Source organism: Ruditapes philippinarum, unplaced genomic scaffold, assembly GCF_026571515.1.
Source record: "Ruditapes philippinarum isolate M1 unplaced genomic scaffold, ASM2657151v2 ctg2594_1_1_1_1, whole genome shotgun sequence".
Classification (NCBI taxonomy): Eukaryota; Metazoa; Mollusca; class Bivalvia; order Venerida; family Veneridae; genus Ruditapes; species Ruditapes philippinarum.
The window spans coordinates 189,977-216,423 of NW_026851694.1; the positions used below are offsets into that span (position 1 = coordinate 189,977).

The 26,447-nt window shown below is 32.4% G+C and overlaps 1 protein-coding gene across 1 annotated transcript in view; it reads left to right on the forward strand.

The window, feature by feature from the left end:
- The window catches only part of LOC132737056 (ecdysteroid-phosphate phosphatase-like), a 61,776-nt gene extending 36,782 nt beyond the window's left edge, over nucleotides 1-24,994 (forward strand). Inside the window, exons 4-11 of the mRNA XM_060724290.1 lie at nucleotides 11,241-11,433; nucleotides 12,977-13,146; nucleotides 14,294-14,502; nucleotides 14,933-15,071; nucleotides 20,514-20,715; nucleotides 23,294-23,386; nucleotides 23,863-24,108; nucleotides 24,312-24,994. Coding sequence (XP_060580273.1) covers nucleotides 11,241-11,433; nucleotides 12,977-13,146; nucleotides 14,294-14,502; nucleotides 14,933-15,071; nucleotides 20,514-20,715; nucleotides 23,294-23,386; nucleotides 23,863-24,108; nucleotides 24,312-24,559 — 1,500 coding nt within the window. The 3' untranslated portion in view covers nucleotides 24,560-24,994. The remainder of the gene's footprint in view (nucleotides 1-11,240; nucleotides 11,434-12,976; nucleotides 13,147-14,293; nucleotides 14,503-14,932; nucleotides 15,072-20,513; nucleotides 20,716-23,293; nucleotides 23,387-23,862; nucleotides 24,109-24,311) is intronic.
- The last annotated feature ends 1,453 nt before the right edge of the window (nucleotides 24,995-26,447 follow it).

The window sequence follows — 26,447 nt, forward strand, 5'->3', positions numbered from 1 at the left end:
TCTTAAACAGTGTTATATACAAAAGTATAGTATTTACAAAAAAGTGCAAAACATATTAAAAACAGAACAACCATAACTTCAAAAATGTTGAAAATAGTTATGAATAAGAAAAAAACCTGGACATACTCTGTTTCGATCTGACAACGCGTTGGACATTCAGATAAACTATCCCCGTAGTTCACCCTATTGCGCTATAACGGTCAATGTAACTAAATCATAGAAAATAGACGTAATTAATCACATCTTACTGCGTTCTTCTCACGGAATTTACTGAACATTTATCGAATATTAATATATTCTGTGCATTGACCGTATAATCAGTATGAAATTGACAGGTTAATAAAATCAAACAATACATTTAATTATTAGTCCTTTGTTGTTGTATTAAGGACACTCTAAAAAATGAGCTGGTGTAATATAAAAATTATTTATTTGTCAGAATTCAATTCATTGGCTTTGATTGGTTATGAGTATTTTTGCCATTTTAAATAGGACTTATGTGAGGGTTTGTCCATTAAAAGTTCTAATTAGACCTCATTATCAAAGGAAGACTCATACGAATATAGGAAAGAGTACAAAATCACCTCTTTAAATTCAGATTTTAGAAATAATGCAAGTTAAAATCTTAAAGTACATGTACTTGTATTTTATATATTGAAAATACATTGTATACTGGTTTCCTAGCAGTTTCCAATACAAAAAGTTGCCCTTTTTAGCTCACCTGAGCTAGGTCAGGTTGAGCTTTTAGGATTGTTGAATGTCCATCGTCCATCCACATTTATTCGTTAACATTCTAGTGGTCACATTTTTGCTTCAATCATTATCAAACTTGGTCAGGATGCTTGTCTAGGTATTTGCTCAAATGAGTTCGAACATGGGCCATCTCAGATGAAAAACTTAAAGTTCACAGGAGGAAAAAATAGAAAAATCTTGTGAGCACTTTTGCTCGGGTGAGCTTGATTGGTCAGGTGAGCAATCTAGGGTCATCTTGGCCCTCTTGTTTTTCCAAAATTTCATTTTGTTATTTCTAAGAATTGTAGAAAATTGTTGGAGTTTTGGTAATTTGTCAGATTTTTTGGTAATTTGTTAGATTATGGTGATTTGTGGTAATTTGATGGTTATTTGTTAGATTAAAGGTAATTTGTTGGATTTGTGTTGGTTTTTTAGTTCATCTGAGCACAAAGTGCTCAAGGGTGAGCTTTTGTCATCACTCTGCGTGCATCGTGCGTCCGTGCGTCATGCGTCCTTCAAAAAATGGCGTCAAACTTTTCAAACAACATCTCCTCCTAAACCACATGGCCAATTGCAACCAAACTTTACAGAAATGATCCTTAGGTGAACCCCTTTCAAAGTTGTTCAAAAATTTAAATTCCATTAAAAACTCTGGTTGCCATGGCAACCAATAGGAAAAACTTAAAAAATCTTCTTTTAAAAAACCCAAAGAGCTAGAGCTTAGATAATTGGCATGAAACATCTTCTAATGAGTGTCTACCAAGTTTGTTCAAATAAAAGCCCTGGGGTCAAAATTGGCCCCGCCCCAGGGGGTCTTTGATTTTCCCTATATGCATATAGTAAAAACTTTAAAAATCTTCTTTTAAAGAGCTCAAAGAGCTAGAGCTAAGATATTTAGCATGAAACATGTTCTAATGGGTGTCTACCAAGTTTGTTCAAATAAAAGCCCTGGGGTCAAAATTGGCCCCGCCCATGGGGTCATTGATTTTCCTTATATGACAGTGTATAGCAAAAACTTAAAAATCTTTTTTGAAAAAACCCAGATAGGTAGAGTTTAGATATTAAGCATGAAACATCTTCTAGTGAGTGTCTACCAAGTTTTTTCAAATAAAAGCCCTGGGGTCAAAATTAGCCCTGCCGCCCCAGGGTGTCTTTGATTTTCCCTAAATGCATATAGTTAAAACTTAAAAAATCTTCTTTTAAAGAACCCAAAGAGCTGGAGTTAAGATATTAAACATGAAAGTGAGTGTCTACAAAGTTCGTTCAAACAAAATCCATGGGGTCAAAATTGGCCCCACCCCGGGGGTCATTGATTTTCCTTATATGTGTATAGCAAAAACTTAAAAATCTTCTTTGAAAAAAACCCATATAGCTACAGTTTAGATATTAAGCTTGAAACATCTTCTAGTGAGTGTCTACCAAGTTTAACAGATAAAAGCCCTGCCGTCAAAATTGGCCCCGCCCCAGAGGGTCTTTGATTTTCCCTATATGCATATAGGTAAAAACTTAAAAAATCTTCTTTTAAAGAATCCAAAGAGCTAGAGCTAAGATATTTAGCATGAAACATCTTCTAATGAGTGTCTACCAAGTTTGTTCAAATAAAAGCCCTGGGGTCAAAATTGGCCCTGCCCCAGGGAGTCATTGATTTTCCCTATATGCATATAGTAAAAGCTTAAAAAATCTTCTTTGAAAGAACTCAAAGAGCTAGAGCTAAGATATTTAGCATGAAACATTTTCTAATGAGTGTCTACCAAGTTTGTTCAAATTAAAGCCCTGGGGTCAAAATTGGCCCCGCCCGGGGGTCATAGATTTTCCTTATATGTGTATAGCAAAAACTTAAAAAATCTTTTTTGAAAAAACCCAAATAGCTGGAGTTTAGATATTAAGCATGAAACATCTTCTAGTGAGTGTCTACAAAGTTTGTTCAAATAAAAGCCCTGAGGTCAAAACTGGCCCCGCCCCGGGTGTCATTGATTTTCCTTATATGTGTATAGCAAAAACTTAAAATCTTCTTTGAAAAAACCCAAATAGCTGGAGTTTAGATATTAAGCATGATACATCTCCTAGTGAGTGTCTACAAAAGTTTTTCAAATAAAAGCCTTGGGGTCAAAACTGGCCCCGTCCCAGGGGTGTCATTGTTTTTAACTATATGTGTATAACAATAACTTAAAAAATCTTCTTTTAAAAAACCCAATGAGCTAGAGCTTAGATGTTAAGCATGAAACATCTTCTTATTGGTGTCTACCAAGTTTGTTCAAATAACAGCCCCTGGATTAAAATTGGCCCTGACAGGGGGTGGGGGGGAGTAGATCATTTTTTTTCTTTGTATGTGTGTAGTAAAAACTTAACATCATGAAACATCTTCTAATGGGTGTCTTCTAAGTTTGTTCAAATAAAAGCCCTGGGGTTTAAACTGGCCCCGCTCCGGCGCCTTTATACAGGTGAGCGACCTCAGGGCCATCATGGCCCTCTTGTTTATGTATTAGGATTTGGATGATTTATTCTTGATTGATTGGAATTTGTTTTATTTAATATGGGATATTATCATACACCCGCGCCTCTCTTTTGCGACTTAGTAAAAGTGGTATTGCACGGGCGTGCATATATTTTGATGTGACATCATTTTTGTTATACAAACATATCTTAAAGACTAGCTTAATGTAAGCGTTATTCTATAGACACCTCAATGAAAAATGAATCTGTTTGATTTTAAACAGATTTTATATTCCTTAAAGAATATTATATTTCTGTATATTCATTACAGAATTTATTAAACTTGTTAAATAAAATAATATTAAGCTTGCCAGCAGCTTGCATAATATAATTTTTTTCACCTTGTTCAATAAATTCAGTATTGAACCTACACTCATTCAATATCCTCTATCTATTTAATTTATGTTTATTTATTTATTTGATTTTTAGGGATTTTTTAAAGTATTAATTGGGATTTATTAGATTAATTGATTAATTGGGTTTTGTTTGATTTATGGGTTTTTTTGATTGTGCAGATTTGTTTGATAATTAGGATTTATCACTTAAACTGCATTTTAATTACCCCAATTAGTAATAAAAATGATATTACACTAGTGACATCATTTGCAAAATATGCAACCATTGTGTGTAAGCGCGCTGAAATTGGCATACTGGTAACAGGACAAATGGCTCTTTTTAACTATAAACCATATTTATTTTATATATGTAATAAAAAGAATATTTGTATTTATGTAGATTCAATACTAAATTTTTTGAACTTTGATGGCCATTTGTTGCATTTTGCGTTGTTTTATAATTTGTATAGAAATAGTAGCATAAATGCTTGACAACATTTGCTTCAATTTTACTGAAAACAATTTCACAGAGTGATTCCCAATTTATTTATTTCAGGTTGTTGTCACATGTGAATGACCCGGATATTGATTCTCCGACCCCGCGGCAGTATGTACTCTACCTGTGCCCAGTCGGCCCGCTGCAGGAACAGATGATGAAATTTTACAATGACTCTTTGAAAACATGTGGCTGGAACGGATCACACTCTTACTTCCCTCATATCACTCTATGTCCTTTCTTCAATGTAAGTCACTTATAGTGATCATTATAGGGGATTTTATTTAGATTTAATTTCCCTATAATTAATTAATGGGGAAAAAATTAGGAAATATATATATATATATATATGGATATATTCCTAAATCCATATTTTTAGTTTTTACATACATGTACTCTGAAGAATAAACATTTAATGACTTGTTGAATCACCCTTAGGATATGTTGCCTGCTTTTTAAATTTGTCTTTTGACGTCTTATCTGTGATACGCAGGCTTCATAACCTCTGATCCCCTTTCAAAATTCCATTTTATTTAGTTCCGCCCATTGTTTTCTCGTTTAGGGCACACGTATTTTTTTAATTGGGGACCATACGCCGCTTTTCATGGAATGGCACTACTGTGTCACATTGAAGGTTCCATGATAACCGCCGTATGAACACATCTGCGGATGTTTTTAAATTCAAAATTTTACTATTTCATGTTTAAATGTTGAATTCTGCTTAAGCCGGTGCTAGGGGGCGTGGACGGTAACTTGCACTTTCCAGTACCGTCCATGAACAGGCTCAATCAAACCGAGCCTGCAACATTTTCAATTTTGTCGTGTTGGGCTTTCTTTAGGGATTCTGTATTTATCTATTTTATTGGACAATTTCAGTTACCATTTCAGTTAAGGTCGTTGACTCAAACCACTTGTGCCTCACCGCTGTGGGTTTGATTCACCGACAGGGACTTTGGATTCTCTCATGTGAGGAAGCTATCCAGCTAGCAAAAGTAAAAGTTGTGTCCCTTGTAATGGCTGCACGTGTTTTTCTCGCTGAATAATAATTGTCAATAAATACTAAGTATGGGAATAGACGTTGTTGCTTATAGAATAAGGATTGGATTATTTTTGATGCCACGCAAGTGCCGAACTAGATTATGTACAGTGTGTATTAGCAAACGTAGTGTAAGTGTTTGTTTACGACTAGTAGCTTTTCTCGCTGTGTTAACTTTACTGGGTGGGGATGTGGAAACTAACCCCGGGCCGCCAAGGTCACAGAAACAGCGTACACTTTCTTTTGCTGAAGTGACGAGCTCTCCCTCAGGATCGGTAACAATTCCGACAACATCCCAGGAAAATGCAAAGCGAACAACAAGAGCAACGGCAGGGCAGGATAGTGAGGTATTATCTTTTCTTCGAGATATGAAAAATGAAATGCGGACTGATTTAGCGGCCATTAATTCAAAAATTGACGATATAACTTCTGCTGTAAATGCTTTAAAATCAGAAAATCAAGCACTTAGACAAGAAAATCAAGATATGAAAAAACAAATGCAGAAACTATTTATAAAAGTTGACAATTTTGAAGGACAATCCCGTCGAAATCATCTTAGATTCCATGGAATAAATGGCAAACTAGGTGAAAAATGGGAGGACACCGATGTAAAGGTTCGGGAATTTATCAAAAATGACTTGGGTGTACCAGAAATGGAAAATGTGCATATCGAAAAAGCCCATCGTGTTGGCAGTAGGTTTACAGAAACATGCTTTAAGGATCGCGAAAATATTATCCAAAAAGCGAGACAAGTTTTGAATAGAGGGTCTCCTTTTTCAGTAAGGGAAGATTTCACAAAAACGTGTTCAGTTACAAAGGCGTGAACTAGGTCAAAAACTAGTACATGCTAGAAATAGTGGACAATACGCGTCACTACGCTATGATAAACTTATTGTTGACGATAGTGTTTACAAATATGACGATCTAACCAATTAGATTACCAGAATCGGATCTACACGAGTGAGAGGCGAACGTGTTACAGGACCACGTGATCGAAATTTTAGGCGGGAAACAGTGTCACATGATACATTTGTTAGCGATGGCGACCAATCAGGAAACGAAGGAGGAATCGAAAGTGAGGTTTTAGGCGGAGACTAGGAAACAGGTCAAGGCCCAAGTGTAAATATAAACATTGTCACGTGGAACATTTGCGGTTTAAAGAAACATGTACATGACTACAATTTCTTAAATTATTTACAAAGGTTTGACATTATTGGTTTGATAGAAACTTGGAATGATGTTGAAAATGAATTTGCAAATATTTTGTATGGTTATACGTGTTTTGATAACATACGTTTAAAATCTTCTGGCTCTTTACGTAACAGTGGTGGTGTTTCCGTGTATATTAAATCGCACCTGATAAAAAACAATTTTATTTCACGTATATGCACCGACTTTAACGATTGTATAGTTTTATATATTACAAGTGCTTTGTATAGATCCATGCAAGATATTATTTTATACATTGTTTATGTTTCTCCAGAAGGATCAAATATTTATGACAAAAAGTCCGAAAAAAATGGAATTAAAACCATTCAAAGTAAAATTGAAATATTAAATAATATGTATCCAAATGTATATCTATACTTAGGTGGCGATTTCAATGCACGTACGAAGGATTTGTTAGATTATATTCCACATGACAATTTAGATGTTATATTTAATACAGAAGTTGATTATGATTCAGACTATTTCGAAATTTCTAGAAATAACAAAGATATTGAGAGATATAATTTATTTGGGAGATCTCTTGTAGAATTGTGTTGTATTCATAGTATCCATATTTTAAATGGTCGTTTGTACAATGATGTTGCAGGTAATTTTACTTGTTTAACTTTACAATGGAGCAAGTGTTGTTGACTATCACATTGTCTCGCCTGGTATTTTTTCTCATATAAGTTATTTTAAAGTTGAAGAACGTCACGTGTCAGGTCATTTACCAATTTGTGCAAGATTGACTTTAGAGCAAACATTTGTTAGATGTAACAAGAAAAATGAAACCTTTAATGGAATACATGTCGACAAATATAGATGGAATGATAGGCATATGGCGGATTTCTTACAATTATTTACCGCGGAGTATAATTCATTACGAGATAATTTACTTAATGAAATAGATCTAAGTATTAACAATGCAGTTAATCATATCATTAATAACAATACAGTTAATCATATCATTAATATTTATAAAAAAAAATCATCAGCAAATATGCGCGTTAGATATTTAGCGCGAAATAGTGTAAATAATAATCAACCCTGGTTGGATCGAGAATGTGAAACAACTAAGCAGCTTAAATACGCAGCTCTACGACGTTTTCGCTGGACTAATAACACATTAGACTTTCAACAATTTGTAGCGCTCCGAAAACGTTTTAAAAAAACTTGTTATATAAAAAAGTATCTTTACCAAAAGTCTAAGCGCGATCAACTAATTACGTTACGATCAAATCCCAAAGCCTTTTGGAAACTGTTAAAATCTAGAAATGGTAATATAAATGAACAATCTTCATTGATAGATACGGGAGCTTGGTTTGATTATTTTCATGAGTTATTATTTAAAAGTAACCAGCCTTACATATATAAAAGTAATTGGGACTTTAGAGTTAATCAAAAGTATAAACAAATTGAAATGTGGAAAATCACAGGGAAGTGATGGCATCGGAGCAGAATTCTATAAAAAAAAAACGTCATTAATCGCACATATCCTTTGTAAATTGTTTAATAAAATATTTAGTACTGGGGTTTTCCCAGACATTTGGAGGGATAGTATTATAGTACCCGTGTACAAGTCTGGGCCTCAGTATTACCCTTCTAATTATAGAGGAATTTCCTTAATCAATGTTATGTATAAGATATTTTCGAATATTATATATGATAGGTTATATAATTGGGCTGAGAAAGTTGATAAAATAGATGAATCCCAAGCCGGATTTCAAGCCGGTTACTGTACAATTGATAATATTTTTATAATACAAAGTATGGTACAGAAATATATTAGTAAACCGGGCGGACGATTTTATGTTTTTTATGTAGATTTTAAAAAAGCATTTGATGGACTTCAACATTTTAATTTATTCAATACTATAAACAGATGTGGCGTTAGGGGGAATTTATTTCGTGTTCTTTTATCAATGTACTCAAAACTGCGTGGATGTGTACAAGTTAGTACTACCAAAACTACAGACTATTTTAAATGTAACATAGGTACAAGACAAGGGGACATAACATGTACGATTATGTTTAATCTGTATATAAATGAGTTATCTCCCTTCCTGCGTAATAAGGGACATCGCGCTATATTTATTACGGATCAAATTCCCGATATTATATGCATTCTTTTCGCTGATGATGTTGCAAATTGCGCCGATACTGCGATCGAACTTCAGTCTCAATTAAATTCAATTTCAGATTTTTGTAATAATACCGGTATGTCTATAAATGATAATAAAACTGAAATTATTGTATTTAGAAATGGTGGACCGCTCAGATCATATGAAAAATGGTTATACAACGGCAGTTCAGTAAATGTCACCTCAATGTACAAATATATGGGTCTTTTATTTACAACTTAATTATCTTGGACAAAAGCAAAAACTAAACTTGCTGCACAAGGTAGGAAATCTATTTCAGCTATTAAATCATATCAAAGAAATTTTGGACAGTTTTTTACACTCTGATTATTTTAAATTATTTGACTCTATGGTAAAACCTATACTAACCTATGGTGCCGAAATCTATGGAAGTGAAATCTCCGAAAATCTTGAACAAGTTCAAATACAATATTGTAAAGATTTTCTAGGTGTAAATTATTCTGTTAATGACAATGTTGCACTGGGAGAATGTGGAAGGATGCCTTTATGTATTGATCATCATGTAAAAATTATCAAATATTGGTATAAACTTCTTTGTATGCCAGAACATAGATATCCTAGAAATTGTTATTTGATGTTAACTAGACAAGATAATGTTGGAAAGAAAAATTGGGCTACTTCAGTAAAAAACTTATTGTATACTTATGGGTTTGGCTTTGTATGGCTAAGTCAAGAAATTGGGGATATCAATCTATTTATTTGTCAATTTAAACAAAGAATTATTGATTGTAAAACACAAAATTGGATGGAAGAAATTCAGAATTCACCCCGATGTGACACCTATAAATTTTTCAAATCTATGTTAAATCCTGAAAAGTATTTATCTATTGATATGCCATTTTATGTAAAAAGATCATTATCGAGATTTAGATGTTCTAGTCATAAATTATATATAGAAACTGGACGACATTTGGGTATACCAAGATATGAGCGAATTTGCCAACACTGTTTGCAAAATTATAACAATTCGTTCATCGAAGATGAATTTCATGTATTTTTTATTTGTAATAGATTTTCCCAACAAAGACAACGTTATATATCTCCATGGTACAGTCATGATTATACATTCCATAATTTTTGTAATTTGATTAAAACTAAAAATGAAGAAAACATAAAGAATATTGCTTTTTTTGTTCATGAAATTATGAAAATTGTTGATAATTAATATCAATAGGAAAGCATGTCATATATAACAATGTATATTGTAGACACAGCTAAATATGTATTTCTGTTTTGATTATATTGTGTATTTTGGGCCGGAGGCCTTTATTTACAAAATAAAATGTTGATGTTGATGATGTTGATGTTAGCTTAGTGAATGTCGGTGGTTATACTCAGGTGCCGTTCGTGCCTGAAATAATGGTAGGGCACCTGAGGTCTTCTTCCAACGTCGCCATATGACCTATACTGTGTGGGTGTGACTTAAAACCCAATCAACTCTGAAGTTATAAACTGAAACTAATCTTGACAAAAATGGCTCTAAATTTGTAAAATGGATTTTCTATGAATTTGGAACTATTTATTATTATTTGAAGGGATTTCAATATTTAAAAGCCAACGGTAAAAATTGTGCAGCTGAAGGCATAGACGAGTTGTTCTTCTGTTAATGCATAAATAATGCAAAAAGGGGCATCTGAGGTCTTTCCTCTCCCATATATAAGCTGGAAAGTTGCCATATGACCTATGCCAGTATTGGTGCGATATACCAAATACCCCCCCCCCCAAAAAAAAAAAAATAAAAAATAAATAAATAAATAAATTAAATAAGAAATAAAAAAACCCTCGCATTCAAAGATGTAAAGTCCCCTGCTAGATAGGTATATAAATGTAAGACCACCAAGATTATATTATTGTATGTATGAATTGTATATCCTTTAAAGTTTCCTGCTTTTGGCATTGGCAAAAAAAAATTGGGGAATTTTTTTTTATCATGGGATAATGATAACTTTTTTGGTAAGGTGAATGGTGGCAAATTTTGTCTCCAAAATTTGTAAAATGAGCTTCCTGGTATTAATAAACTGATAAATCATTCGAATTTGAATAAAATTTGCTTCGTTTGTTTATATTGTTAGAGAAAGGTACATAATGTATTGTAAACAAACACTTGTGAGATATATAAATGCTAAAGTTGTTTAATTTGTAATGATTGTTTAATTTGCTGCAGGCATAACTTGTTTAATTCTCTGCAGGCACAACTTGTTTTTCTCTTCATGTAAATGTATATATCTGTATGTCAAAAACATAATTGATGATTTCACATTAAATTTTATATAAATGAAAGCTTAGATGAATAGAAGTAAACTTGAAAAACGTGTCTGATTGATTGATATATTTAAAAAATGAAAATAAGGCTGTTATTGATTATTTATTGCTGATGTTAGTTCTGTAGCAGTTTGCAAAGTACACATGTACTGTACAATTCTGGATTAAGCAACAAAATAAGTGATTTGCTTAATTCAAGGCCGTATATCAGTTTAACGATTCAGGTGGATTTTCAGGGTAATTGGGTCAAGGTCACTGAAGCTAAAAATAGATTTTATTACATTTCCTAGTACTAAGGCCATGCTTGTATTTAGCCATTTTTAAAAGCCATATTAAAGGATAATCAATCAATTTTAGAAGTGTCCACCATCAAATTTGGAGAAAATCATGATGAAAATTTGATGTTGGTCAGCCAACAGCATAGCACTAGGTTTGACGGCACATATTTGGCAAAGACTAGGTTCAGCAAGGTTGGGGATAATTTATATTGTATATTATATTGTTATTACTTACAGGTTGAAAACAGCAAGACCCATGTTGTGAAGGAAGCCATGAAAAACATAGAGCACTATTTGTTGAATACACCAGGCCCGTTAAAACTGGACTTCTTTAGTCAGACAAATTTTATTGGACTTTTTGTACAGGATGACTATTACAGATATCTGTCAGAGCTAGTCAAAATCTTTGCTAAAGATTGCAAGGCATATGGTAGGTTTTAATCTGTTACTTAACTACCTTAGGTGTTACCTAGCAACTGTAGGTGTTACCTAGCAACTGTAGGTGTTACCTAGCAACTGTAGGTGTTACCTAGCAACTGTAGGTGTTACCTAGCAACTGTAGGTGTAACCTAGCAACTGTAGGTGTTACCTAGCAACTGTAGGTGTTACCTAGCAACTGTAGGTGTAACCTAGCAACTGAAGATTTAACCTAGCAACTGTAGGTGTAACCTAGCAACTGAAGGTTTAACCTAGCAACTGTAGGTGTTACCTAGCAACTGTAGGTGTAACCTAGCAACTGTAGGTGTAACCTAGCAACTGTAGGTGTTACCTAGCAACTGTAGGTGTAACCTAGCAACTGTAGGTGTTACCTAGCAACTGTAGGTGTAACCTAGCAACTGTAGGTGTTACCTAGCAACTGTAGGTTTAACCTAGCAACTGTAGGTGTAACCTAGCAACTGTAGGTGTAACCTAGCAACTGTAGGTGTTACCTAGCAACTGTAGGTTTAACCTAGCAACTGTAGGTTTAACCTAGCAACTGTAGGTGTAACCTAGCAACTGTAGTTGTTACCTAGCAACTGTAGGTGTAACCTAGCAACTGTAGGTGTTACCTAGCAACTGTAGGTGTTACCTAGCAACTGTAGGTGTTACCTAGCAACTGTAGGTGTTACCTAGCAACTGTAGGTGTTACCTAGCAACTGTAGGTGTTACCTAGCAACTGTAGGTGTAACCTAGCAACTGTAGGTGTTACCTAGCAACTGTAGGTGTAACCTAGCAACTGTAGGTAAGTATTAAGTAATAATGTGTTTGACAAAAGATGTCATTGCTCTTTCTTAGTAGGAAAATTTATTATTACCTGAATCAAGTTCCAATTTAAATTGAATCAAAAATTAATGTTTTCGCATCACTAGGTATTGAAAGAGGGTACATAAAAAGGCTTTTGTATGAAATTGACACCATTGACAGCTACATGTGACACACAATTTGGACATATATCAGTCTGTACCCTTTTTAATAAGTTTAATGATTTTTCTTTAGCACTTCATATGATACCATACTGGTTGGTTCCAGGAAGTGGACTCGAAAGTGATTAAAGTTGCAAGAACTGATTTGGCAATCAAGCTTAAATAAATATGTTTAAACCAATCAGTATACAGATATTTCTAATGGATTCCGACAAACATTATTCGATGTCATATAGTCACTGCTTTGTTCCTTTATCTTAGTGTTTTCTCTACAATTTTTCTGGGTAACTGATATTTTATGGGAGCTAGTCTGCAAAGAGGACCTACACATTTGTTGACTGGCCTGTTTCAATACAGCAAATTTCAGAATTTTGAAATGTTAAATTTTGCTTAAGCCTGTGCTAGGGAGGTAACATGCATTTTCCAGTGCCTTCATGAACAGGCTCAATCAAACAGAGCCTATTACATTTTCAATTTTGTCGTTTTGGGCATTCTTTAGGAATTCCGTTTTTCTCTATGTTATGTAAATAATTTTTTCTCAGCAATTAAAATGAGTCTGTTATCATACAGGTATAGATGTAGAACCACCAAAGAAGCAGCTACATGTAACATTGGCATACCAGTATTCCGGGGAGCAGCATGATAAATTAACTAGTTTAGCTAAACAGATTGATCTCAGGGCAGAATGTGTGTGGGAACTCAGGGCATACTCTAGGGATCCAAGAATTGGGAAAAGTGAGGTAAGATCAGGGCAAATGTCTTGTGAAAACAAAAAGAATTGGAAAAGGTGTGGTAAGATCCGGGCAGAATGTGTGTGGGAACTTGGAGCTTACAAAAGGGATCCTAGAACTGGGAAAAGTGAGGTTAGATCAAGGCAGATTGTATGTGGGAACTCAGGGCTTACTCTAGAGATCCTAGAATTGGGAAAAGTGAGATAAGATCAGAGCAGAATTGTGTGTGGGAACTTGGGGCTTACTCTAGAGATCCTAGAATTGGGAAAAGTGAGGTAAGATCAAGGCAGAATTGTGTGTGGGAACTTGGGGTGTACTCTAGGGATCCTAGAATTGGCAAAAGTGAGGTAAGATCAGGGCAGAATTGTGATTGGGAACTTTGGGCATACTCTAGGGATCCTAGAAATGGGAAAAGTTAAGTAAGATCAGGGCAGAATTGTGATTGGGAACTTTGGGCATACTCTAGGCATTGTAGAATTTGGAAAAGTGAGGTAAGTGTTGTGGAGCAGTAATTTGGTTTGTTATAATAACAAAAATACTGAGAAAATGTGAGTCTTATGAAAAGTTCCTAAAATGTTTTTAGTTAACTGTAGAAATTCTAGAACAGTGATAAATTGTAAATTTTTACATTTTCATTTATGAATCTTGTTTATTGTGACCTTGTGCTATCCATGAATAGGCTGAGACAAGTACATCCTGCAACAATTCTAAATTTGACATTATGGGAGTTCTTAAAGGAACTCCTGGTGACTGAGGTCCAAAAGCCTACAAACACAAAAATTCCAAACCTTTCTTAGATCAATTGGGGCACTTAAAATAGAAATATGCAAACGATAATTTAAAACTATACTGAGAAATAAATTGAAAAACATATTTTTGTGCTACTTTTATCCCATTTGAGTGAAAGCATTGCAATGCTTTTCAGTGTTGGTCATTTTTCACAATAAGAATAATTATTCTGGAAAAACAGAGAGGGCAAATAATCAGAAATTTTGCACACAAGTTATTGTTCTAGACCTAAATGGAAGACTTATTCAAAAATTATCTCCAGTCCTGTCATGTCAAAAACTTCAGTGGAGTCCTTGTAAAGGAATCCATTTTCTCTATTTTCCTGTTGAAATCTTATATAAACTAAGATAAATATTCAAATTTCTAGGTAAGGAAAGTGAAGCAGGCTTACAAAGGTTCTCTTGAGGATGAGTTAGACTTGATAATGGGAGACTACGTGTTCATGGATATGAATGAGAGCACTAGAAGTACAGATAAATGGTATAACGGAACATCCTGGCTTACTGGACAACAAGGAATGTTCCCTGGACCATTCACAGAGAGGACGGCTGAAACTTGGACATGGGCACTACATGAGTAAGTCAATGTAACTCTTAACCTGTTGGCTGCCAGGGAATCTACCTATGTGCTGACCAAGATCAAACAACACCTGTGTGCCATGTGACCAATATCTGTACTAGCCTCTTTCCAGTCAGTAGATATTTTAAAATTTTCCCAAAAAATATGAATTACCGCGGATTTGAAGCAATTTTTTACATAGGTCCAATTCGCTTTTCGTATTTTCTGATAAACGTAAAACTGAAGGACTATCGTGCAATATGTGTGCCAATTACAAGGTATTCATGGAAATGTAAATTATATAAATGACAACATTGATCAGCAAGAGTTCTACTTTTTGGTGACATGTAGAGCAAGTTGTTCATTATACTCATATTATAACAAAAAGTGACTCATGGCTTATGATGAAATTTTATTCGATAAATTAAGTTTTGATAATATATTTTAGATCACATTTAATGGGAACAAATGAAGAGGAAGGAGCGGCAGCAGCCCCACTGACTAACGGGGTACGGCCACCACCATGTACAGGTGGTCAGGAGGAATATGAGGCCCTCTGGAAAAATCCCGATGACCTCTATGCAAAGGTTTATATTTTGATGTTTTTAAAGTGGATTGTTTGACAGTAGCACATTTTCCATAAGTGTGTCAATATTGGCAAAACAATAGAAATGTATATTTAAAAAACAATAGATATGTATATATCATTCAGGTATTCTCAAGAAATATTTCTTGGAGAAGAAAAACGTTGATACTTTTCTTGGATTTATTATGAACATTAATATGATAAGTAAAAATATTTTGTTTTAGAACATAATATTATCTGCTTTATATAGATAAGTGCAGTGATTTTCCTGCTTATATAAACAACTCCGATAAAAGGCCTCTTTCCAATTGAAATTTTCTTTAAAATCATGCTTTTTCCCAAAAATCTTAACTAAGTGATAATTTTTCCCAAAATCAAGAGGCTTCGGCCTCTTCCCAATTAAGTGAGAAAAACCACTGAAGTAATATTGGTTCATGTTTTTGATAATTACTTTAGTGACACATACTATGAACTAATAATATAATTATCTATTATGGACAAATTCACTTAAATCCCCATAATCATTAATGTAGTACACCCCTAATGGGCACCATAAGGAACTGTAAAATTGACAACATAGGACAGTTGTATGCCTTAAATGTCACCTGTATGCAAAAGTTAAATAAAATTTACCGTGTGGTTTATGAGTTATGGACATTTTTCTGAACAAGGGCTTTTGTTCAGAAATGAGGAAATTGTAAATAATCTATATTATCATCATGAAAAATGTTTTCCTATTGCTCATTGTAAAGAAACAAAAAATCGACATTTAGGTACCAAATTAAACTAGCAAAGTGATTGTTTTTAAACGAAATGTTTTTAATATGTATATAAATGTGACCCTACCCCACCCACTTTTAACACTTATGTGACCATTTCCATGTGTAAAAAGCCTTTTTTAAGCTATTCCTAAAGTTTATTTGACCATTTCCATATGTAAAAAGCCTTTTTAAGCTATTCCTAAAGTTTTCCACAATGAGGGGCTGTTTTCAAAAATTTTCCTAAATTTTCTTAAATGTATATTGGTTGGTCTTGCAAAATATAAAATACTTTTACCGTGTAGTTTTTATTCTATAAAACTTTCAAAATATCTGGTATCATATTTTGCTATTAAATTTGGCATTATTTAGTAAATAAATACCTACAAAAAATTATATAATTAAATGAAACAGTTTTATTCTTCCGTTAGGGATCTGAGAGATTAATAAAAAAAATGTGAGAAAGTATAAAAGAAAGAAAAAAAATGTCCCTTCTGAGGTTTGAACCCACACCCCTCAATTTCTATACACTTTACAGTGATTCTAGCCTATTTGAATACTCTTCAAAGTGGAGATAGTGCATTAGGGGTGTACTACCTTAAATGAGAGATTTGATGTATGTGAAGTGCAGACAACTTTAACAATATAACAGTTTTAAATCAACTATTCTAAGAAAAGGAAGAGCTATTACACTCACCTAGAACGGCCTCCGGAATAAGTTTGCAAATCCGGAATTTTCGCAAACTCAACTACCCTTTTTAACATAGTTTCAATACAAAAAGTTAAATCAAACAGTAATTTGGATAAAAATTAACGATTATTGACCGTTTACACAAAGACAGCGCAATAATTAAACCCTGGGTGAGCGTTCAAAGTGTGACCTCCCATGGGGTTTTTCAGTTCTCCCACGGGTTTTTATGTATCCCACTGAGACTTTAGTTGGGTTTAAACCCCATTTCTTATAGTGGGAGAATAAAACCGTGGGAGGAAAAAGAATTTTTTTTCTTAAAATTTTTACATGTGTTGAATATATAATACTTATAATAAACTTATTAGTATTCGAGGAATATATTTAAAGAATTTTGCAATTCTCCCATTGGCTGAACTTACCCATTTAGTAAATGGGAGAAATCTCCCAAAATTAAAATGGTGCGGAAACCTCCCAAAATTAAAATGGGAGAAATCTCCCATGATGGCTAACTTGGAGAAATACCCCATTAGAGCATTATGGGAGAATTCAGCTATATCTTTTTTTGTTTTACATATTGGATCGGAAGTTTAACAGTAAAAGTTTGTCTACATGTTAATATTCTGTTCCGACCTTTTTAAAATGAAATAGGGCCGGTCCAATTAGTTATTTATTTATTTACTCAATTAATTAATTATTAATTTATTTATTAGTTAATTAATTAATTCTAAATAAATAAATAAATTCATTCATTCATTTATTCATTCATTCATTCATTCATTCATTTATTCATTCATGCATTCATTCATTCATTCATTCATTCATTCAATTAATTATAAATACATGTATATAAATAAATAGAAAAATAAATAATTAATTTAATATATTGATAAATCAATATATATTAATAAACTAATAAATTAATACACTTATTAATTAATTAAATAAAGAAATAAATAAATTAATTAATTAATAAATTAATAGATTGATAAATTGATGAATTAATAAATAAATAAATTATTTTTTTTAATAAATTGATTAAATAGATAAATTAATTAATTGGTTTATGAATTAATTCAGTCATTAATGTTACAAATGTCCCGTTAGTCTCATATTGAATTTAATAATATCTGAAATATTATGATTTTGCTTGGATTATTAGTCCCCTACCGGTTTACCGGAGGGGACTTTAGGTTAACCCTCCGTCCGTCTGTCCGTCCGTCCGTCCGTCAGTCCGTCCGTCCACAAAACTGAATCCCGCGATAACGCAAAAAGCACTGAAAATATTCTTATGAAACTTGATATATGGATAGATGGCAGTATGGAGATTATGCACGTCTTTTTCTTTTCTTCCTATGTTGAAAATTCTGGTTGCTATGGTAACAAATAGACTGAAAATATGGCAAATTTTACACATAACCTGGATCCTGCGATAACGCAAAAGTACGGAAAATACTTTTATGAAACTTGACATATGGGTAGGTGGCAGTCTGGAAATTATGCACATCCTTTTCTTATCTTCCTTTGTTGAAAATTCTGGTTGCTATGGCAACAAAGAGACTCAGAATTTCAAGATTTCTGATTATAGTTTTTAAGTTTTTTTCACTATAAGTTCTTTATTTCTTAAGGTATTTTCTTCAAACTTTAAATATAAGTTGCTAGCCATCAACCACATCATATGTGACAAGGTTTACAACTCTAGCACAAAATTTATCAGAATTACCTCCCTTGTACTTAAAATTTTCATGAGAAAAATATTGTCGTTTTAATAACTTCTTTTTTTCTGAATGTATCTACTTCAAACTTCATATATGGGGTTTTAACCGGTAGGGGACTTATGGATTGCTTGCAATACTATGATAATTGCTTGTTACCTTAAGTTTCATAAACATTAATAGCGACTGTTTTTCTTTAATCATATAAATATATAAATGTATATTTCTTTCCATTAATTTATAGTATTTGTACTGTGTAGTCAGTTATTATTTATAGTAGGATATAATTTTATGATTAGTATGATATTTTATCGTGTAATCATAAATGTTTTACTAGTCTCTTATAATTCAATGATCGAATGGTCATGTACTTTACTGTGTTTTATGTTTGCTTATGAATTGTACTTGTGTATGTGCATGAATGAGACTTAAATAAATAAATATTATTATACATTGTAGAAATACTCAAACATTTTTTTAAACAGTATGACAGTCACCTGTACATTAAATTCGGCGGTGTGTGGTCAGTGCAGATCTATTTACCAATGAGATCAATTAACTTTTACAACCCTTCATGATTAGACTTTTTCTTAACAGCATAATTATATAAGACACACACACACAAAAAAAAGAAAAGAAAAACACGGTTTAAAAAAACTAATAAAAAATAAAAAAGAAGAAAAAATGGATGTTGATCATTTGAAAATGAATAGTTCATATATAATAATGTAAGTTAACAAATTATATATACATGTACGCCGTAAATTGCATAGTTTGTAACAGAAATTAGAGCGTTTAGGGTGTTTTTCGTCTGTTTCATTGATCTCTGTCTTTCTTTGTTTACAATTCAGTTGAATAATTGAACGGCTATTTGTGTTAAAAACGGCGTATTTGAAAATCGTGTAGGCACATTCATTTAGAGCACTTAAGTATCAAAACCATTTTTTTTTGGATATGTATAACTTGTACAACACGCCAAATGAAACATAACAGCATATATTTTGATGTATTTGCGAGGAAAAGAAATACAGATAAGTATAACTGACATGAAGGTTAACAAAGTTAGGTAGGGATATTCCTACGTCATCAATTAAAATGGCAAAAGAAATTACCGATTATTTATTTATTTATTTATCTTTTTATTTATCTATTTTTTTATCTATTTATTTATTTATCAATAAGTTAATTAATTAATTCTATATGAATGAATGAATGAATAAATGAATGATTAAATAAATAAATAAATAAATTCATATAATTAATTATAAATATATAAATAGATAAAAAAAATAATTAAATGAATAATTTAATAACTCAATAAATTAATAAACTTATAAATAATTAAACTTATAAAAAAATTTAAAAATTTAATCAATTGATAAATTAATAAATAAATAATCTAATAAATTAATAAATTGATTAGATAAATAAATTAATAAATTTATAAATTCACAAATTAATTCATTCGTTAATGTAACAAATGTCCAATTAGTCTGATATTGAACTAGAATAGATCTGAAATATTATGATTTCGATTGGATGATTACCTTAAGTTTCACTTCCAGTATAACAGTCACCTGTACATTAAATTTAGGCGGGGTGTGGTCAGTGCAGTTCTAATAACCAATGAAAACAAAGGAATTATCTTTCGGATAATAACTCAATTGATTGGATAGCAACATAAATGACTGGCAGGTCTGATTGCCCCCTAAAAAAATGTTGACACCACTTGAACATGTGAAAAACATAACCATCGAAGGTCATAAATTACATATTATATTACACATCCTTTTGTTCACAGAGCTCAATTAAGTTTTATTACCCTTCATGATAGGGCTTTTTCATAACAGCATGATTATATAAAGGACACAAACACACACACACAAAGGAAAAAACGAATAAAAACACGGTTTTAAAGAATGATAAAAAATAAAGAAATAAGAAATTGATCATTTGAAAATTAATAGTTCATACATGTACGCCGTAAATTACATAGTTTGTAACAGAAATTAGAGCGTTTAGGATGTTTTTTAGTTACAAGTAGGCGTCTGAGCCACACTTTTGAAAAAAAAGTTTTTGTGTGCAAGTAGTTATCTACATAACTTATGAAGGAAATGGGTTGAAACTTCACACACTTATTTGAGAGCATAATAGGAGGTCACTTTCTAATGTCCGTAACTCTAACATAGATTTTGACAGAATTGTGGCCCTTTTTGAACTAAAGAATGCTATTAATACTTGGCAATTCAGAAGGCAAAATCTCATTGATATTTGTATTATAGGTGAACAAGCCACACAAAGAAAAAAGAGGGCTATTAATAGATCACCCAATCCCAGAGAAAAGAGAACCTGTGGTAGAGAAGAAACCACCTGTAGTAGAGAAGAAAGAACTAGGTCCACGTCAGTTATATGTGATACGTCATGCAGAGAGAATGGACTTCCTGTTTGGGAGAAGTTATTGTGACACAATATTCGATGATGCAGGTATGCGTTTTCTGAATGATTTTGTTATTATTATCTCATAATCTGAAAATGATAACTGCTTTTGTTTTTTACTCCCTCCAATATAATTATAAATTCTAACACTATCGAAAAATTTTTCTACATAAACAAAGAAGGCCGGAAGCGTGCATTATTCTACAACAATGCACTCGCCGTTCTTATTACCTCCCTGTGTATTTTCAAACCGACACATTGACAGCGCCATTTTGTTTGAAAAAATCTGATAAATATAAAAAAAAAATTGAATTTTGTTGTCAAAACTATCTAGAATGAAAGAAAATGGTCTAACTAAGAAAATGAATCCGAACACCAATATCTTCAATTCAGCCGTTAACGCTGAACAGACGTTTAAAGTGTTGTTTACATGACATCACAATGTAGCGCCAAACAGCACGTGTAAAAACAATCAAATCAAGAACGTTATTTCAATGTCGCAAACGAGTTAAATTTCACATTTATTTCACTATTAATACTTTATATTGAAAAATATAGAGTGAAATAAAAATAAACAAACAAAGTTTTATCAACTTTTTAAAATTTGTTGTTCTCAAAATGTTTCTACACACGGTAGACTTAACAACAGTTTTTTTCAACCCACTGGAACAGCCTTTAAAGAACGTTTCTATTGGAAACTTTGAGGCGAAAACAAATTTAACCACCAAAAATAAAGTCCAACTATATAATAATTATCATATTTTTTCTTGGCGTGTTAGAATGGAAATAGATATTAATTCTAGAGTGCATTATTGTATAATAATGCACGTTTTTCGTTCAATTGCTTGTTATAAATCACTCAGGCCTCTTGGCCTTGGCGATTATATAACTACACATTTGAACTCAAATCGTGCATTATTCTACAACAATGCACTCAGAATTGATATCTATTTCCTAAATAGATATCAATTTTAGGTCAATTGTTGTAGATTAATGCACGGTTTGAGTTCAAATCTGTAGGATAGGCCTTATAGACATTTAGCATAGGTGTTATTTTCAAGGCGTCATTTGGTTTCTTAACACATATTTGACGTCATATGATGCGTAAGCATTCCTTTTATATGCTGTGCATATATTTTGTTATAATGCACTTGAATTTCCAATCTTTTTGATTGGGTTATATTATGAAGCATGTTAGAATATGTCTTGGACAAATTTTCCATATGTAGAATGTTGTGATAAAGACTAAAACAGAATAGCACTGTCATAATTTAAATCTAGATTTGTTTATAAATAAGATAGAATTCCGGATAACTAAAACATATACATTAATTGAAATGGATCTGTTATTTTTTCCTCATGTCTATGTTGATATACATATATATAAAAACAAGAAAAGATCTAAATTAAAATCTAAGTAGTTTGAAATATTTTTTTTTGGCAAGTTTTGTGGGAATTTTTTCTTTTTTTTTTTCAAGCATTTTTTAGAAAATTTATTTGATTACTACTGTAACACCGGGGGATCTGATTTTAAACCCCCACTAACGTCAGAACATGTTTTGTTATATACCCATATTTTTTCCTTAAAAAAAAAGTGTTGTTTAAGTTGAAAAAATTTTTAAATGACTAAAAAAAATATTTTAAACCAAAAACTGTATACATTTTAATTTTCGGGAAATTATACCCGTGGATTTAAAATCCAAAACGATACAAAAACGACGTCTAATCAGTGGACTATGCAAAGTGCCCCTGCACTGGGAATTCCCGGGCATATTTACAAGTTTTTGAAAAATTAAACCTCAAGTTCCAATTTTTTTTTTTTTTTTTCCGGGGGGGGTTTAACCCTTGTGCTTTATTTAGGTAAAATGGGCACCTGAGTAGTTACACTGACATTCCATAAGCTAATTGGTTAGCTTTCTCACATGAAAGAATTCAAAAACGCTAGCAAGGCTCGCATCTACAGCGGTGAAAGGCAAGTGGTTGGGAGTGAACAAACTTAACCACTCAGCCACGGACACTCTTAAAAGTTTTTGTATAGATTAGATTGATTGAGTTAGTTAGCTTTTTGACACAATAATGGATCATTATATTAAACCCGTAACCAGGTGGATTTTTTAATGAATATTTCCTTGCTTTAAATTAGAACTGTCCATTAAAAGTTGTTGGTATTTTGATATAAAAAATTCAGGTGCCAACAATGATAAACCCTGGTCAGACAGCAGGGATATGCCGTCCTGTCAGCTAAATAGGTTGAGCGTTTGACTGTGAATAAGGTGACCTAAGTTTAATTCCGGAAGTGCAGTTCACTTTTGTTGTGATTCATCATGAAATCCTTTCTGCAGTCATTCGCTCTGTACCTCTGCCCTTGCAGGTACGGAAATTATGGGTTCCTTGTGGAAATAAAGGCAACTAGTACTGGTAAACTGCTTAACAGTCTGCCTGGAACGTTGCGGTGGTGAAATTGTACTCTGGTTAATTCAATGTGGCTAACTGCCGTGATAGGAGTAAAAACTACCAACACCACCACCAGGTTAACGATTAAATAGGCCTTGCAGAATTTTAATCAAATTAAACCCACCAAAGATTCAAACTATTTATTACTTGTTTTATTTGTTTCCTGTGACAGGTGAAGCTTTAAAGACAAAGGGTGTAGTATTTCATCATGTCTATGCCTCCCCATCATTTAGATGTGTACAAACAGTCACTGAGATTCTAAGAAGTGAGTATTAATACATCTACTGCCATATGAACACACCTGCAGATGTTTCTAAATTCAAAATTTCATCAAATTCACATTTAAATGGTGAATTCTGCTTAAACTGGTACTATGTGGCATGCACTTTCGTTTGCACTTAACAGTACCATTCATAAACAGGTTCAATCAAACTGAGCCTGCAACATTGAACATGAACAGGCTCAATCAAACTGAGCGTGAAACATTTTAATTTTTCCATTTTTTGGGCTTTCGTTGGGTTCCCTTGTTTTTATTTTTCCTTAATACTGTTTATTATATTCTTTTTATTTCACCCTTGTATTTCCTAAACCATACCTTTATCTAAAATTACTGAAAACTTTTATCAAATGGGGTTTGTGTAATTAATTAAAAATTAAAATTAAAAAAATTTTCACAACAAAACTCGTTTGAATGTGGAAAAAGGGTTTTTAGTTAAAAAGCAAAATTTGATATCTCTAAAGGTATGGGACAACAAAATATTCCTATAAGAGTGGAACCAGGCATATTTGAATGGCTGGGCTGGTACCAGTTAGGATTACCTAGGTTTTTCACACCAACAGAATTGAAAGGACATGGGTATAACGTGGACGTTAACTATCAACCTGTTATCACAACAGCCAAGTTTGACATGGAGGAGGATATTCAAGATTATTATAAACGATCGGGAGAAACTTCGAAAAGAATACTCGCCAAACATCAACATGAAGGTAGTGATGTATCATACATTATTCTTTAATTACAATCTGTTCATTTGAGTTATTTAAATTGGTGAAAACCAAAAAAATACAGTTTCTTTACGTTTAGTTCAGGACTAGCAAAATCTGGTTTTGACTTACTTGTCCAATGTTACCTAAATCATATATTTACTTTGCTGTATGATATCTATTGAATATGTATGTTGATTTTTCAGGTGGAAATGTATTAATGTTGGGACATGCAGGCTCAGTGGAGGTCTGTGTTAGACAACTTGTTGGCAAGAGTCCAAGAAGTACGCAAGATTTTCGCGAAATTTGCCCAAAAGTTCCGTACTGTGGACTTATAGTTTGTCAGGAAGACCCACAAACGAGAAAATGGTCGGTGATAGACACTCCTATATTACCGTTTACGCATGGACAGAATAAAAAAGTCGTAGTGAAAGAACTTCTCTATCCTTCCTAGTTATAACTACAGTGCTTTCATTGTTGTTACCGAAAACCTTTTTTAGCTGTTACAAAGAAAAACTTTGATCTATTATGATCGCTATGTCGTCGCTGTTGATATCATGAAAAGCTGTAATGTTGCCTATTATTCAAATATTTTAAATGGTATCAACAGGATTAGCCTGTCTCTTTTAAGAAAAAAGGCAAGCAAATATAGTCCATGTGTCGCCCTTTTCGTCCTGCAAAAACTTTGTTGTAGCCCATTTCTTACACAATTTTAAAGGTATCAACATGAAACTGAATATTTAATAATCATGATATCTAGAAGTAGTTGTTATGACCTAGAATATTTATGAAAATTTGTTATTACGGTAACTGACAAGACTTAACACTGCTTGCAGTGCACTTGTTAAAGGATTTTAGCTGAAGTTTGATTTCATATGCAATTTTTCACTGCTTTATATATAAATGTAAAATTTAATGTAGATGCAAAAGAAGAAAAACGTGGGTGATATACTTCTTGCTCCCTGTCTCAGCAAGTTAAGTCTACTGTGGAAATTGTTTGTTTAGGGTAAAGATATTTCTATATTTATACTGGACCTCTGTACTATGGACACATCTCTGTTACTTATGTATTCCGAATATTTTATAAAGTGTGCTGTCATGCATATGTTGAACTTGAACAGTTCTGACCCAGTTTAGCAAAAAAAAATGCAATGTTAACATTAAAATATAAATTTAAAAGTACATTACTACATTATGTAAGTAAAGTACATTATTGAAATTTTAAAGCAGACAAATAGGAAACAAAAAGAGTGTTGATATTTGGGGTTACGTACTACATATATCTAGTTACATAGTTAGGGTTTGATGCAAAAAAGTCCTATCTCTTATGACATAAAAGGAGGAGTTACAATCATTTTGCACCAAACCTTGAATTATGTTAAAAAGGCCAGGGAGCTGTAATTTTCAGCTACCCCTGTACAACATGGTGGAGATTTTTTGCAGTTGTGCCCTCATCATTTTTGAAATTAGTAAAAGCTTTGATGTTGCTTAACTTTTTTGTGAAAGTTTATTTTCAAACACAGCTTATTTACAATCATTTCCTTACAATATATATATAGTTTTGCCTTCATTTTTGATGATTTTTTAAAAGGTTTTTGATCTGACTATGTTTTACAGTGATTTATGTTTGGTGCTTATAAGCATAATACGAGTAGTAGAATACATGTTTTATTAGATGTTACATAATATATAATATCTAGATCTTTGTTGTTGAAGTATTATCATCAGTACACATTTAAGTTAAATATAGAACTTTAAACCTTAAAGCTGCAAAGCTCCAGTTTCTTGCAAAATTTATTAAAATTTAAGGAGTGTTTTTAAGTAGCAAAAATATTGTCTGGTGAACAAAATAGTAATATAATTATATAAGGCTTTGAAAAATCCTCAAATTACTTGATATCTTAAAAAATAGCACTTTTCCCATAGCAACAGTTTAGAGATAATTCAAGCAAATTTTGCTGAAAGCATGCAAAGTGTTACATTAGTTAAGAATAAATATATTTATATATTTCTTAAACTCACTATACTATAATGTATTCTTTGCTCCTCTTAGTTCAAAGTACTTAACGCTTTGAAACAAGAAAGAAAACAAACTATAAACTTATGATGCAAAAAATGTCATAAGCTGTAAAATTTAGGTATATTCTGCTTTATGACACAAGGAAATAACATATTTAATCAAAATCAGATTTAATAGTCAAGAGGTAGATCATAGGTCGGCTATTTTGAAAACAGAATGTCATCATTTAAATCACAATAAATGGTGTTTCACATAAGTTTTTTCATGTTTCAGATAAAATTACTTAATGTGAAATTGTTCAATTGGATATGCTCGTCTGGAG